Below are 13,264 nucleotides of genomic sequence, written 5' to 3' on the forward strand. Positions count from 1 at the left end.
TGGATAACAACATGCCAGGAGGTCACCCTCTCTGGTGCACCCGGGTCAAAGCCACTTAGCTCCCATGAGGCCCATCCCAGAACCTTTGACGTTCTGGCAGATCCCACATGCAGAGAGAGTCTGGTCTTTGGGGGAGATTAAAGGGCAGGACAGTGGTATTTCGGCTGGTGAGCCCTGTGGAATCCTGAATGAGGGTCCAGGCTGACCCTGGGTGGGGTTAGCATGGGCTGTGGCCCTAAGACAATGGCAGGTGGCATTCCCGTTTTGGGAAGCTGAGGTACCCCTACAACCAGTGGCATGTCAGGACTGAGGACCATGTGGGCATAGGGGATGCCAGACAGGTGCAGAGATGTCTGGTAATAGTTGGCTCTGGTTTATCTTTTCTCCATGCACCAACCCCCACACCTGTCTGGGCTGGTAGTGCACAGTGGCTTCACGTTTCTATAGCTCTCGTGTACTCTCCACAGAAGTTGGAGTGTTAGTGTGTGGCTGGGGGTTTGGATCTGTTAACTGGGTTTCTGTTTGGGTTGGTGGTTGGCTCTGGCCTCAATGCACAGCCAGGGAGAGCGGGAGGGCAGGGGGGCAATGAAAGGACACAGACTGAGTCCCTTGGAGGGGGAATTCAGGGGTTCAGACACGACATCCAGGAAAAAGAGAAACATGAGAGAAGGACTTTCCCCAAAGATGAGATTCTCCTGGGTGCAGAGAACGGAGGGGTGGGGAGGAGGGAGGGACAGATGGAGGAGGGAGAGGGACGGACAGAGAGGGGACACAGAGGTAAGCGGAGGGACCTGCCCTTTCTCTTCCAAGTATCCAGCTAAGAATGACCTCCCAATTTTTGGAGGATCTGTATGACGGAGGTTAATCCATTCTCCCATGCTGCCCCCTGCCTGCTGGAAAGGAGTTCAGTGTGTTTAGAAGTAAATGGAGCTGTTGAAAAAAATAAGTGTTATACTTGCAGCCCTCCTAAGACACAAGTCAACTGAAAAGGCTGTGATTGTCATCACTGTTCTAACTGTTGTCCCCAAGCACTCAGCGAACCTTCCCTAACCCCGGAAACTGGCTCAGTTATTCTCCGTGGAGCTCTGGGAGGGCCTGGTGCCCTCACCAAAGTCAGGATAGGGAGAGGTCCCTGGCTCAGAGATGCCAGGGGCGTGACCCTCTGGGGACTGAGTAGCGTCTGGAGTATGAGTGACAACAGCAACAGTCAAAATCAGGCATATCCCTGGGAGCCTTTGAAATCCTCATGTAGGGAATCTGGTGGGTGTCATAGAGACTGGCCTGACTGGAGTCCCACAGATGCTATCCTCATGATAAAGGACAATTCGGCATTCTGAAAGAAAGGACTGCTCTCTGACCAGCTCCTGGGAGGTCACCTCTATGTCCTTAGAGTGTCCGGCATGATGAAAGTGTCTTTTGGGCACATGAGATAGTTTACCCCAACAATGGGATTTGTGGTGGGGGTCTTGGGCCATGTGACCCACCATTAGTGTGACCTCTGGAGGGGCTGGAGTCTGAGTAACTAAGGTCAGCCAGGCCTACACGGCCAATCTCCAGCGCATACTCTGGTCACCAGGGCTTGGGTGGGTTTTCACAGTTGGCCACACTTCATCTGGGTTGTCACATCCTGTTGCCGGGACATCAGTGCTGCCCACGTGACTCACCTGGAAGTCTGCACCTGGTGTCTCCTGGACCCTGACCTCTGTGCCTCTGCTTTGCAGATTTTAACCAGTATCCTTCTGTTGTAATAAACCATAATTGTGAGTCCAATAGTGCCTCTTGGTTCTGAGAATTTCTAGGTAATCACTGAATCTGAGTCTGGAGTTCTCTTGGGACTACTGAACAGGTCCCCAGAGAGAAACAGCAGCTGGATCACAAAGGCATTGCCGACCAAGAGTGGGGGCACAGTTAGACCCATTTAATAGGTGAGTGAAACATGGCAGGCAGAATTCTGAAGCTGCCCCTGCCTTCTGCCCCAAGACGCTAGTTATTCGATCAAATGCTAGTCTAGGGACTGCCAGGAAAGGCTTCTGCAAATGTAATTAAAGTCCCAAGTCGGCCAGCTGTAAGATACATGACTTATCTGGGTGGGCCTGACCTAATCAGGTGAGCCCTTCCAAAGCTGAGTCTTTTCTCCAGCTGGTGGCAGGAGAGGTCAGACAGATTTGGAGTACACAAAAGATGAGATGCCTCCCTGGGAGCTAAGTGCAACCTCTGGCCAAACGCCAGCAATGAAGCAGACCCTCAGGCCGATGGTCACAGGCCACTGAATACACCTGAATGAGTCTGAAAGTACATTTTCCCCCAGGGCTTCCAGAGAAGAGTCCAGCCTGGCCAACAGCTTGATTTCGGCCTTGTGGGATCCCGGAGAGCCCAGCTGAACCTGTCTAGACTTCTGACCAACAGGACTGAGAGCTGTTAAGTGGGTGGTTTTTTTTTTTTTTTTTTTTATAATTTTATTTTTTATAAACATATATATATATACATTTTTTCCCCCAGGGGTACAGGTCTGTGAATCTCCACGTTTACAAACTTCACAGCACTCACCATAGCACATACCCTATTAAGTGGGTGTTTTAAGCTGTTATGTTTGTGGTTGTTTTTTACATGGCCTAATTAGCTAATAAGTGGGCTGAGGCTCGGAGAGGGTGTGATCTGCCCAGGTTTACAGTGAGGACAGGGCAGGGCAGGTGGGGAAGATGAGCCCACGGAACATAACTCTCCCACCTGATTAGAAGTCTGCTGCCTGCCCTTCGGATTCCTCGCTTCCCCGGGGCTGGGACCTGGACCAGCTTCACTCACAATGATAAGGAAATAGTCTTTGGGGCGCCTGGGTGGCTCAGTGGGTTAAGCCTCTGTCTTTGGCTCAGGTCATGGTCTCAGGGTCCTGGGATCGAGCTCCACATCGGACTCTCTGCTCAGCGGGGAGGATGCTTCCCAACACCCCCCACCCCCGCCTGCCCCTCTGCCTACTTGTGATCTCTCTCTCAAAAAAATAAATAAAATCTTAAAACAAACAAACAAAAAGAAACAGTCTTGGGAGCGTAGAGCCACAACAGCCAGGACCTGGGCCCGACTTCTGCAGAGCACCGAGCTGCCTGGCAGGCCTGAGCCTCTCACCTCTGACTTACTGCAGAAGAAAGAATTTGCAGGCTGTGCCAGACAAGGACCTGACCCACCCCCGACTTCTGTCCTCTCCTGAGCCTTATCTCTGCTCTTTCTGATTCTCTCTTGCTATACTGGGAGGCTCTTTTTGCTCTTGGAATTTTCACCTGCGTGTTTCCTGGCTAACTAGGTCTGTCCTCAACCTACTCCCCTCTGCCGGGCAGTGTCCTAGTGGAAGCTGCTGACATCCCTCCTGGAAACCTTCCACCTCCCCAGCAACTTCCGGCGTTGGCTCCTCCTCATCCTCTTTCCCTCGGGACCCTGGAAGGAACCTGGGTCCCTGAAGTTCTGTCTTCCTTCCTCTTCACCTCCTGGTGGCTTCAGCCTCTCTCTTTAGTGTCCTGATTTCCAGCCCAGGGCTGGACGAGGAACTCAGCCTTCTGTCAGCCCCTGTGCCCGCTGATGACCTGTGTGCACCTCTCTCTCTGTCCTTCTGTCCCACCAGCTGCCAAGTCACGTCGGGTCTACTGTCAGGCCTCCAAACCCCATTCCAGGTGGAGGGGAGGAGGGGCCCTCACCGCTCCCCCAGAGCTGCCTGTCACAAAATCTACGGGTTTGTCTTCCTTGGTTACTGGACAGTGCCTGATATGCTGGAGACACCCTCCAAAAACCCACATTGCCCTGGCCCTCACTCGCCTCCCTGGTCACCCCTTCTCTGTTGCCTCTAACCCTGCAGTGGCCTCGGGCTGTCTTTGGGGGCATCCCTCAGCTCACACTCATCTTCCGGGAGAGCTTGTCCAGTCTCCTATCAGTGTCTGATGTCTCCTGACTTTTAACCTTCAGCCCAGCCAGGAAAACTCATTCTCTTGCCTCCTTCAGAATGTTCCTGGGGAGTGTCCCGCATAGGACATCTAAGCTGGAGACTCCCCTGCCTTCTGTGTGTCTCTAGGCTGACACCGACTTCCTGCCCTTCCTTAGCCCGGAACCTACCCCTCCTACATTTCCCTTGTCTCAGGCAACAACGGCTCTGTCCTTTTTGTGGTTAGGGCTCAGCCCCTGGCGGTGGCCTTGACTCCTCTCTTTCCTTCATCTCCTCCATTGGTCATTGGCCGGGTCAGTTCCCAAGAAATACCCAGAACCTGAACACTCCACATCCCCTGAGTCTAGGCAGTACTCCTGTGTTCACGGGGTAGTGGCCTCCACTGTGACCTCCTTCCAGACAATTCTGCCCTGTGGCCAGAGGGAACCTGTTCAAATGTGAGTCTGGTCAGTCACCCCCTTGCTCAAAGGGCAAGTCTGTTCAACACATTGGTGGATAGATGGCCTCCTACCCCAGGGCCTTTGTACCTGCTGGTCCCTGTGCCTGAGCACTTTTTCTTCCCAGGGGTCCATGTGACTCCTTCAGACCCTCCTGGGGGAAGCCCCTCCCACAGGAAGCGGAAGCCACTGAGCACAGTGCCGGCCGCTCAGGCAGCACCCGCTGGATGTTTGCCTTGCCGAATGAGTGGGGAGTGGGATGACACTCATGATGGGGCAGTGGCGCCTCTGGTTTCATGTGGCAAGTGGGATCCCTGGCTGCCCACAGCTCTCCCCTCCCAGGCCCCAATTCCATTCTGTCCTACCTCTCTGCTCCCGCTCCTGCCCTTACCCTTGGCGATCTTGATGTCCAGGGCTGTGCGGATCAGAGCCATGAGGGTAGAATTGAAGTGGACGGTGTTGTCGTCCGCCACGGGCAGATCCATGCGAAGGAGCCTCTACAGAAAACCAAAGGCGGGGGAAGTCATTGCCAGGCACCCCTCCCAGGCCCCCCGTGAGCCAGACCCACACTACCCCGGGAGCCCCAGGAAGAACTCTGAAGGCGGTGGCTAAAGATGCTCCCCACCCTCAGGTTATCCATCCCCTGCGCTGTTTTCCGGTTTCCCTTTGTGGCCCGCGGGGAGAGCTCTGGGGCTCTCCTAGGCCTCCAGCCCCCGCCCTTCCCTCTTCCGCATGCTGGATCCCAGAGCTGGCATTTCCCAGGTTGGCCAGACCCTTCCTTGCCCTGCCCCAGAGTTCTTCTGGACGCCTCCGCGCCATTCTGACCCCAGAGAAAAAGAGTGCAAGGCAGATCACGGCAGATCATGCAGCAGCCAGGCACAGTGGTCCCCGGCCACAGCCGCCGGGGGGCCACCGGCTCCCGCCTCCTCCCCCGGCTCGGCCCAGACCAGACCAGATGGGCACAGACCACATCATTCCTCTGAGAAGCAGCAGGCAGGCGGCCCCCCACGGACGGGGCAGCCGCTCACGGACATGCAGCGAGGCCATGACACACAGAACGGCAGACAGGGGTGCGCATGCAGACGGAATCTCGAGACTCATTCATAGCTCCGTGGGAAGTGTTTCTCAGGGGCATGTCCAGATCTTGGCTCTGTGCGATGGCAGGGGGAAGGGTGAGGGGGCATTCCCGTGGCCCAGGGAAGAAAAGACTCCCCGTGTCCCAAGCAGGGGCTCTGTCCCCCATGCTTGGTACTGTAGGAAGGTATGCTGGACTGGTGGGCACCAGCCCAGGCTGAGGTGGCATGGAGATGGGGGTTGAGGGTGAGTTAGGCGCTCACTAGGGGATTCAGACATACGTCAGCAGGAAAACACAGAGCTGGAGATGGGGAGAGGGATGGCAAACCCAGAACAGAACACAAGAGAGGGATTGGGGCAGGGTGGGGAGGGAGGTGGTAGACAGAGAAACACACACAGACTGGGCTGCTGTGCACAGCTGTGCAGGTTATGCACTGCACAAAGGGCTAACCGTCTTAGAAATCATGGATTTGTATATTTAAATGACAACTTTTCAGCAGATAGCAAAGAAGTATCTTGTTTTTGCCAGATGGGTGGATTACAACAATCTTCCAACAGACAAAATGTTCTGTGGAAAGGGTGTCCTTTTCAAATTTGCACAACGGTGCCTATGGACCCCTGGTGGCCCTGCACAGAGACCGGGAAGGGAAGGGGGTTCACGCTCTCGCTCTCTCTCTCTCACACACACACACACACACACACACACACGCATATGCACACCACAAGCGCACGGGCAGCCAAGCAGAGACCAAGAGAAGGTACAAAAGGAAATCTAGAGGAAGGATAGGTGCTGAAAGAGGCTTGTCAGAGAGGCTGGTGGAACAGCCTCTTCCCAGTCTTGACTGGGAAGGAGGAGGAGGGATGAGGTTGCAGGGAGAAGGATGCTTGAGGCGGGAAGGAACGGCATTAACAGAAGGGGAGGGAGGACTCTCACAGACACAGAGGGTGGGGGGGACAAGGTGGATGGGATGATGGGGCAATTTTTAAAGGTCATCCCTGAACTTCTCGTGGATGAGCTGGAGGGAACAGAGCATCTGTCCTTGGGTGCCAAGGGAGATTCCGGGACAGGGGTCTGGAGGGGTGGCCCAGCCCAGCCGCCTGGCGGCAGGACCACTGCTCCTTCAGCCAGCATGCACCGTCCCCCGGTCGGCCATGGCGCTTGCCCGCCCCAGGCCCCCGCCAAGGCAGCGTGCATGGCCTGCATCAGGGTGCCACGGTCCAGGGGTCCAGCTGCGGCCTGCCTGACCACTCTGGAACAATGGAGAGGTGTGTTGGGGTGTCTGGGGGAGAATGGGTGGCATAGGGGTTGGGGCTTGGGAAGCAATTTTGGGGGGGAGGGAGAGGTGGAGGGAGGAGAGGCTCCGGGTACCCCTTGGGAGGTCTCGAGTCCCCCAAGGCCCTAGGTCAGAGATCAGCTTCAGGTGTATGTAGGGGTGCTGCTGGACCTGGGGGCTCAAGATACGAAAGATGGGGGGCAGGGCCTCGCCTTTTTGGGGCCAAAGCCCACCCCCCCAAGTTGTGAGGTACCTGCCCCAGCCTGGGACTGGGTGTGGAGGCTGCTCTGGGTGAGCAGAAAGGAGGCGAGGTGGCATTCCCTCTGAAACATGTTTGTGTCCAATTTGGTTCCCAGGGGACCAGGTGCGAGGGGACTGGGGGCTCCCCTCCCCCCCACCCCCGGCGTGTCGGCCATAATGGAGTCTCAAAACACCAAGACACACTCATCAGAAAAGACGGACACAGTGTGCTGCTTAGAGTCAAGGGACGGTCATGATCCATTTACTCGAGGAGGAAAGGGAAAAAAAGAAAAAGAAAAAGAGAAAAAAAAAAAAGAAGAAGAGTAACTCCGGAAAAAGAGACTCGGCTGGTTGTTCCTGGTCAGCGCTGAAAAATCCCCAGTGCCCGACGCCGGTGGTCGGCAAGGGTAGACTACCTTGTAAGCCACTCTGGCCGGACACTTCTTCCCCAGACCCAAGGGCGGAGACATGTGTCTCAGCATCTGATACATGTCCGGGTAAGGCATGCGGCCCCTGGCAGCACCGAAAACAAAACGGGGTAGGAACGGAGAACCAAAGAAAGGGGTGGGTGAAGGGAGAGGGAGAAACGGAAAGAAAAAAAAATTAAAAAAATAAAACAAACAAAAAAACAACAAAGATAAAAAACAAAACACCAAAAAAAGAAAAACAAAAAAGAAACCAAAACAAAAATCCAACCAAACCAAAAAAATCACACGAGCCGAAAAAATAGAGAGAGGAAGATGCAGAGAACAATAAAATAGGTGTTTCAAATAAATGGAAAACAGGAGGAAAAAAATGGAAGAAAAGGTCATTAAAAAAAGATCATTTCACTGCTCATGAGCAGGGAGAGAGAGAGAGAAAAGAGAAAAGTCAGATTCAGTTTTGACTCTGAGCTAGGGTTCTGGTGGGGCTTGGAGGAAAGGCGGGGTCTCATTTTGGAGGGACTGGCACAAGGCTCTGGCTCAGTGATATTTTAAAAATTGGGTCAAGTTCTCTGGTTTGGCTGAGGCTGGTCTCTGAGGGGGCCTAGAAGGGGAAGGGGGGGCCAGGGCGGCGGGAGGAGGGCTGGGGGCTTTGGGAGGCAAAGGGTGGAGGGGGAGAGAGTGGAGGTGATGGGGGGGTTGGTGCACAGTTCCGACCCCCCGATGTGTCGGGTTTGGGGTGCCGTTGAGACCCTGGGATGGGCAGCTTCAGCTAAGAGCAAGCAGAAATGGCTGAAGGGAACAGAGAGATTATGTCCCATGCTTCATCGAGTCTACGTGACTGCATTCTGTTGGCTAAGAATTCTCTAGTTTAATGCAAGAAAGAGAGATGGCTCTGTTTTATAGATATATATATATGAAATATATATATTGAGGAACCCCAAGCCACACTCATTCCATGGATGCTAGCAGGTTTTAGTGGAATTCAAACCTTGCAAGCAACCCTATGAGGACATTTCTTGCCTAAGCCGAGAGGGGGAGATATCACGCGCAATAAACTGTACATATCCTTATAATGAATCCGACCACTGAAAGGAGAAGACAGGGGTTAGTGGAGGCAGGGGTCTGGGCTCACGCTAGCTCCCTGTGCACGGAGCAAGGTCATGATGCCAGAGGCTGGGGACCCCCCGGCTTTGAAGGGGTTGGGGAGACTCAGGGATGAGGGAAGTTCCCTGAGCTGTTCCCAGAGAGTCCGGGGAGAAGAGGGTCTCGGTTGGGGTGTGCGAAAGCTCTGGGTCAGGGGGGGCGGGGGGGGGGGTAGGAGGGGCCCTCCCCCAGGGCTCTCTCTGTATCTCCCTTCTCCCCAATCTACACAGGCTACACTGCAGGGAGGGGGAGCTCGAGGAATAGGGGGACAGCATCCAACTGCTGTGACCTAAAATCAAAAGAGGAAGAGTTAGGAACCAGCCAGAAGTCAAAGCCCCAGACCCGTGGCTCAACCCAGCCTCTTGGTCTCACGGAGGACCTGTCTGGGGCTGTGGGAACGGCAAGGATGGAGTCCTCCCCACCTTCCTCCTGGAGGCCTCCCCTCCAGCACTCGGGGTGCCAAGGGCCCCCATTAATGCTTTCTCAGGCCCCAGCCCGGCTTGAACTAGACTCTTCAGTTAGTGGTTGGTGGGCGCTGAGGTTCGGGGTAGCTTCTCTGAGCAGCTCCATGTTGGTCCCCACGTGCACAGGGTGGAGAACGACCCTTTGGAACCACACCAGGAGCACTCTGGTGCCCAAGGGTAGGAGAGCTCGCTCCCTTTGTGGCCTCGAAAATGCGAGAACCCCTGAGGCTTTGTGTCTTTGGCCCTGGCCTCCTGTGATCGCTGTCCGGCACCAGTCTGATCTCACCACCAATGCCACCTGCCCAGGGAGCTAGGCCGGCCCTGTTCCCATCACTCCCAGGACAGCAGAGGCTGAGAGGCCTCTGGCTTCCTCCCCATCCTCTGTCTGGCTGGTCTGGGTAGCTTGTCCTCACCATCCTGAGGCTTCTCAGTTGGGGGGAGAGTCACAGGAGGCTGAAACCTCAATGTTTGATTCCTTCCCTCTTCTCCTAGAAAGCCTGGGCCTCAGGCAGGTGGTCCCCAACCATTTCACCTGTGGCATGTGAGGGCACCGATCCTTGTCTCTTTCCTCCAGGTTGACCCCTCAGAGATCCCAGCTAGCTCCCCAGCGACCCAAAGACCCAAAGTCCGGGACCTGACCTAGCCTCGTGGGCTCTAGCAGCCAGGGAGAGGTGGGCGATGTGGCTGGAAGGGGCGGGCGACTCCTTACCACGCTGCGGGGTCGTACTCGGCCCAGACACGCACGTACTCATCCAGGTGGTGGGGACCCAGGATGGAGGAATCTCGAGTGAGGTACTCAAAGTTGTCCATGATGACGGCGACAAACAGGTTCAGCATCTGTGGGGACCCCGGGGGCCGGGAGGGAGTGGGGGAGAGCGAGACACACCCAAACACACATACACAGAGGCCCAGAGAGAGAGCGAGGGAGAGGGGTGAGATGACAAAAGGGAGACAGAGAAAGAAAAAGATGGGGGGATGGGGAGGAGAGACACACACTCACACAAGGAACCCCAGGAATGAATGCAGAAATGGAGATGGGACAGAGAGACAAAGACGGAGACAGAGAAATACGAAGAGACAGAGACCAGTAGTGATGGACAGAGACAGAGACAGAGAGAGAGAAGGAAGACGCTATGTGAAATGGGGGCCAATCCCAAGGGACCACCATGACCCCCCCCCCATCTTCCCACACCAGCCCCCCAACAAGGCCAAAGTCAGTGTTCCGTGTGGATTGTATTCCCAGCCCCAGCACAAAGTAAGCATTCAGCAACTATTTCCTGGATGGAAGGATGGATGGATGGATGGATGGATGGACAGATGCATGAATTAATTTTCTTGTCCTCATCTACACCCAGTAGCACATTTTCACATGTCCTTCTGGCCCTCAGCACAGCGGGAGATTACATCATTTTGCCTCCAATCCTTTGTAAATGTTGCTTCTTTAGTAAACATCAGGATTTGCCTCCCTGTGGGGAGCAGCATCTGGGGAACCCTCCTCCTTTATCTGCAAGAGGCTGGAGCTGGGTGTGGCCAACCCCCACTTTCTGGCTCCCTAGGCACTGGTCATACAACCCAGGGCTGTGATTGCTTAGGGAGGGACACATGACCCAAGGTGGTCAATGCGAGCCTTCCCTGGGATTTGTGCTGACACCCTGGCCGTCGTTTGACCTCAACAAGGAGAAATTCCGAGAGCGAAGCCAGTGTGGGGAAGAGTGAGGAGGATGGGGTCCGCTGTCAGGATCCAGCCTCACCTGGACTTTTCAGGTACACAAGTCAGTGAGCTGTATGTGCTGCTTACATTAGGGAAGTTTCTGCTACTTCAAATGTGTTCTAGGTCTTGCTCGTGGTCCCTGCAGGCCACTCTTTGAAATCTTCCTTCCCTTGGTTTGAATCATCTCATCACAGCATGTATCAGGCCACGTTGCTATTACCTGCTGACTCGTCTGTTGGTTACCCCCGCAGCCTGAGACACCTGTGTTCTGTCCCTGCACCTCAGTGCCTAGCATCAGGTCTGGCATGTAGTAGGTATTCAACAAAGGTATAGATGTAAGCCTGGTAGGTGCTTAACAAATAACCCCTAATCCTAGGCGTCCCTAACTTCAGTGACTCAATTTTTAATTCATCTTCATGATATTGACAAGCTTCCCCTGTGTGCCAGGCACTGTCCTAGGTGCTGGGGATGCGGCAGGGAACAAGACAGAAATCCCTGACCTCGGGGTGCTGATGGTCAAGCAGAGATGTCTTCTAGGGTGCCTGTCCTTCTCAGATGGGCTCTATTATAGGGTCTTGTTCTCACATGTATCTATAGCTGCTTGGACAAGGGTGGCTTTTTGACCAAGGGGTGGGCTGGTTCATTCAGACTCTCTTGCCTGGGAACTTGGAACGGGGCAATGAATGGAGCTTGTGGGTCAGCGGCTGCAGGTGCTGGACTCGGGGGCTGAGAGACAGAGGCTATAAGTCTCTCAGTGTGAGACCACAGGTCTGAAGGGGGTGAGGGTGCTGGACTTTCGCTGACAGACGCTGGCGTCTGGTCAGGGTCTGCACTCATCTCACACTCTTTTGGCAGCTGGCTTCCTGTATCCTGCTGGTGGGATCCACGGTCAGGAAACCACACCAGGGAGGATGGGGGAAGGGACCCCTTCTGTCTCCAGTGTGGATCTGTCTTGTGGGCTGAATTATGTCCCCCTCAAAAGACATGTTCAGATCCTAACCCCTGGTACCTGTGAACCTGACCTTATTTGGAAAAAGGGTCTTCGTGATATCAAGTTAGGATGACGTCATACTGGATTGGGGAGGCCCTAAATACAATCTGACTGCTATTCCCCGAAAAGAGGAATCTGGACACAGACGCACAGGGGAGAGGATGGAGGCAGATGCCGGAGGGACAGACCTAAACCACGGAACACCGGGATCCTGAGAAGTTGGAAGAGGCCTGGAAGGATTCTCCCCTAGAGGCTTTGGAGGGAGCACGGCCCTGCCAACTCCTTGATTGGTTTTAGCCTCCAGAACCGTGGGAGGGTAACTTTCTGTCATTTTAAGCCACCAAGTCTGTGGTCCTTTGTCACAGCAGCCACAGGGACTGTCTACAAGTGTCCTGGGGCCATGGACAGCCAGGGTGCCAGGGGCGGGGTGGAGGTGAGTCAGTCCGCCCTCTTTTCCTTTTAATTCCCGAAGCCAGGAATCCCTGGTGACTCCAGGGTTCTCTAGTTCTCTTTCAACCCCATGTAGCCAATCCTTGTATTAAGTCTCCTCTAAGATATCTGGAGAGTTTCTGTTCTCTTGACTTGGCTCTGTGGCTCCAGGGAGAGGAGGAGCATAACTAGTATCCCGTGTAACTAGACTGGCCGTGGGGACCAGCTCTCAGCTCCGCTAGTTTTTTCCTCAGTAAAACCCAGTGGCTCTTGGATGGGGGAGATTCTGTCCTTCCCCCAATCTCCAGGGGGTCACTGTCAATGTCAGAAGGCATATTTGCTTATCACGCCTGAGGCTGGAGGCCAGGAAAGCTGCTAACCACACTGCAAGGCACAGGACAGCCCACCCCCACCCCCTGCAGAAACCAAACCAGCCCCAAATATCAGCAGTGTCGCTGCTGAGAACCCCCGGATAACTGAATCCCCAGCCGGCGCAGAGACGCTCTGGAGGGAGCAAATCTGTGACACAGACGTATTCCCCCACAGTGGGAGCCAGGTCAGGGAGGCTCCCCCGACCCCGTGCTACCTGCCCCACCCCCCCACATGTACACAGACTCACCAGAAATGAGCATAGGAAGATGAAGGAAACGAAGTAAAAATAAGCAAATTCATTGCCACACTCGGGAGTCAGGATGCCCGAGTTCTTATCGCACGGCTTCCCACTGAGGCAGGAAAGCATGATGTTGTGCCAAGCCTCCCCGGTGGCACTCCTGGGGAAAGGAGAGAGGGCACCATCAGGGACATGGGCATCTGGACCTGGGCACCCAGGCCTGGACATGGATATCCTTCGGGGATATTTGCACGGGGGTCCAGAGTTGGACTGGCATGAGTTCAAGTTCTAGATACGCCACCTTTTTGCTCTGGGAGCTCAGAGAGATGATTCTCATCCTTTAGGTGTTCAATTGGGGGGGTCTTTAAAGTTCATTGGGGGGGACTTTAAATAATGCTGATGCAAAAGCCCCACTCCCACAGGCTTGCTTTCAACTGGTCTGGGGTGGGGCCTGGGGACATAGATATGTTTTAAAGGCTCCTCTTCCTCCAGGCTATGATCACCTCTTATTACCTTCTCCCTAGGTCTCTCTGCTCCAGGC

General features: G+C 54.7%; 1 protein-coding gene across 20 annotated transcripts in view; it reads right to left on the minus strand.

The window, feature by feature from the left end:
* The window catches only part of CACNA1A (calcium voltage-gated channel subunit alpha1 A), a 284,022-nt gene that overhangs the window by 11,535 nt on the left and 259,223 nt on the right, over positions 1-13,264 (minus strand). For 16 of the 20 annotated variants that reach the window (XM_032835845.1, XM_032835844.1, XM_032835846.1 and 13 more), the window contains 4 exons: positions 12,733-12,883; positions 9,692-9,819; positions 7,367-7,463; positions 4,754-4,859 (listed from right to left, as the gene is read on the minus strand). In XM_032835845.1, coding sequence (XP_032691736.1) covers positions 4,754-4,859; positions 7,367-7,463; positions 9,692-9,819; positions 12,733-12,883 — 482 coding nt within the window. Of the gene's footprint in view, positions 1-4,753; positions 4,860-7,366; positions 7,464-8,363; positions 8,461-9,691; positions 9,820-12,732; positions 12,884-13,264 lie in introns of all 20 variants that reach the window. The other 4 variants (XM_032835843.1, XM_032835855.1, XM_032835853.1 and 1 more) reach the window with 1 other exon arrangement.

This window comes from Lontra canadensis, unplaced genomic scaffold (genome assembly GCF_010015895.1).
Source record: "Lontra canadensis isolate GAN:19392208 unplaced genomic scaffold, GSC_riverotter_1.0 scaffold88, whole genome shotgun sequence".
NCBI lineage: Eukaryota > Metazoa > Chordata > Mammalia > Carnivora > Mustelidae > Lontra > Lontra canadensis.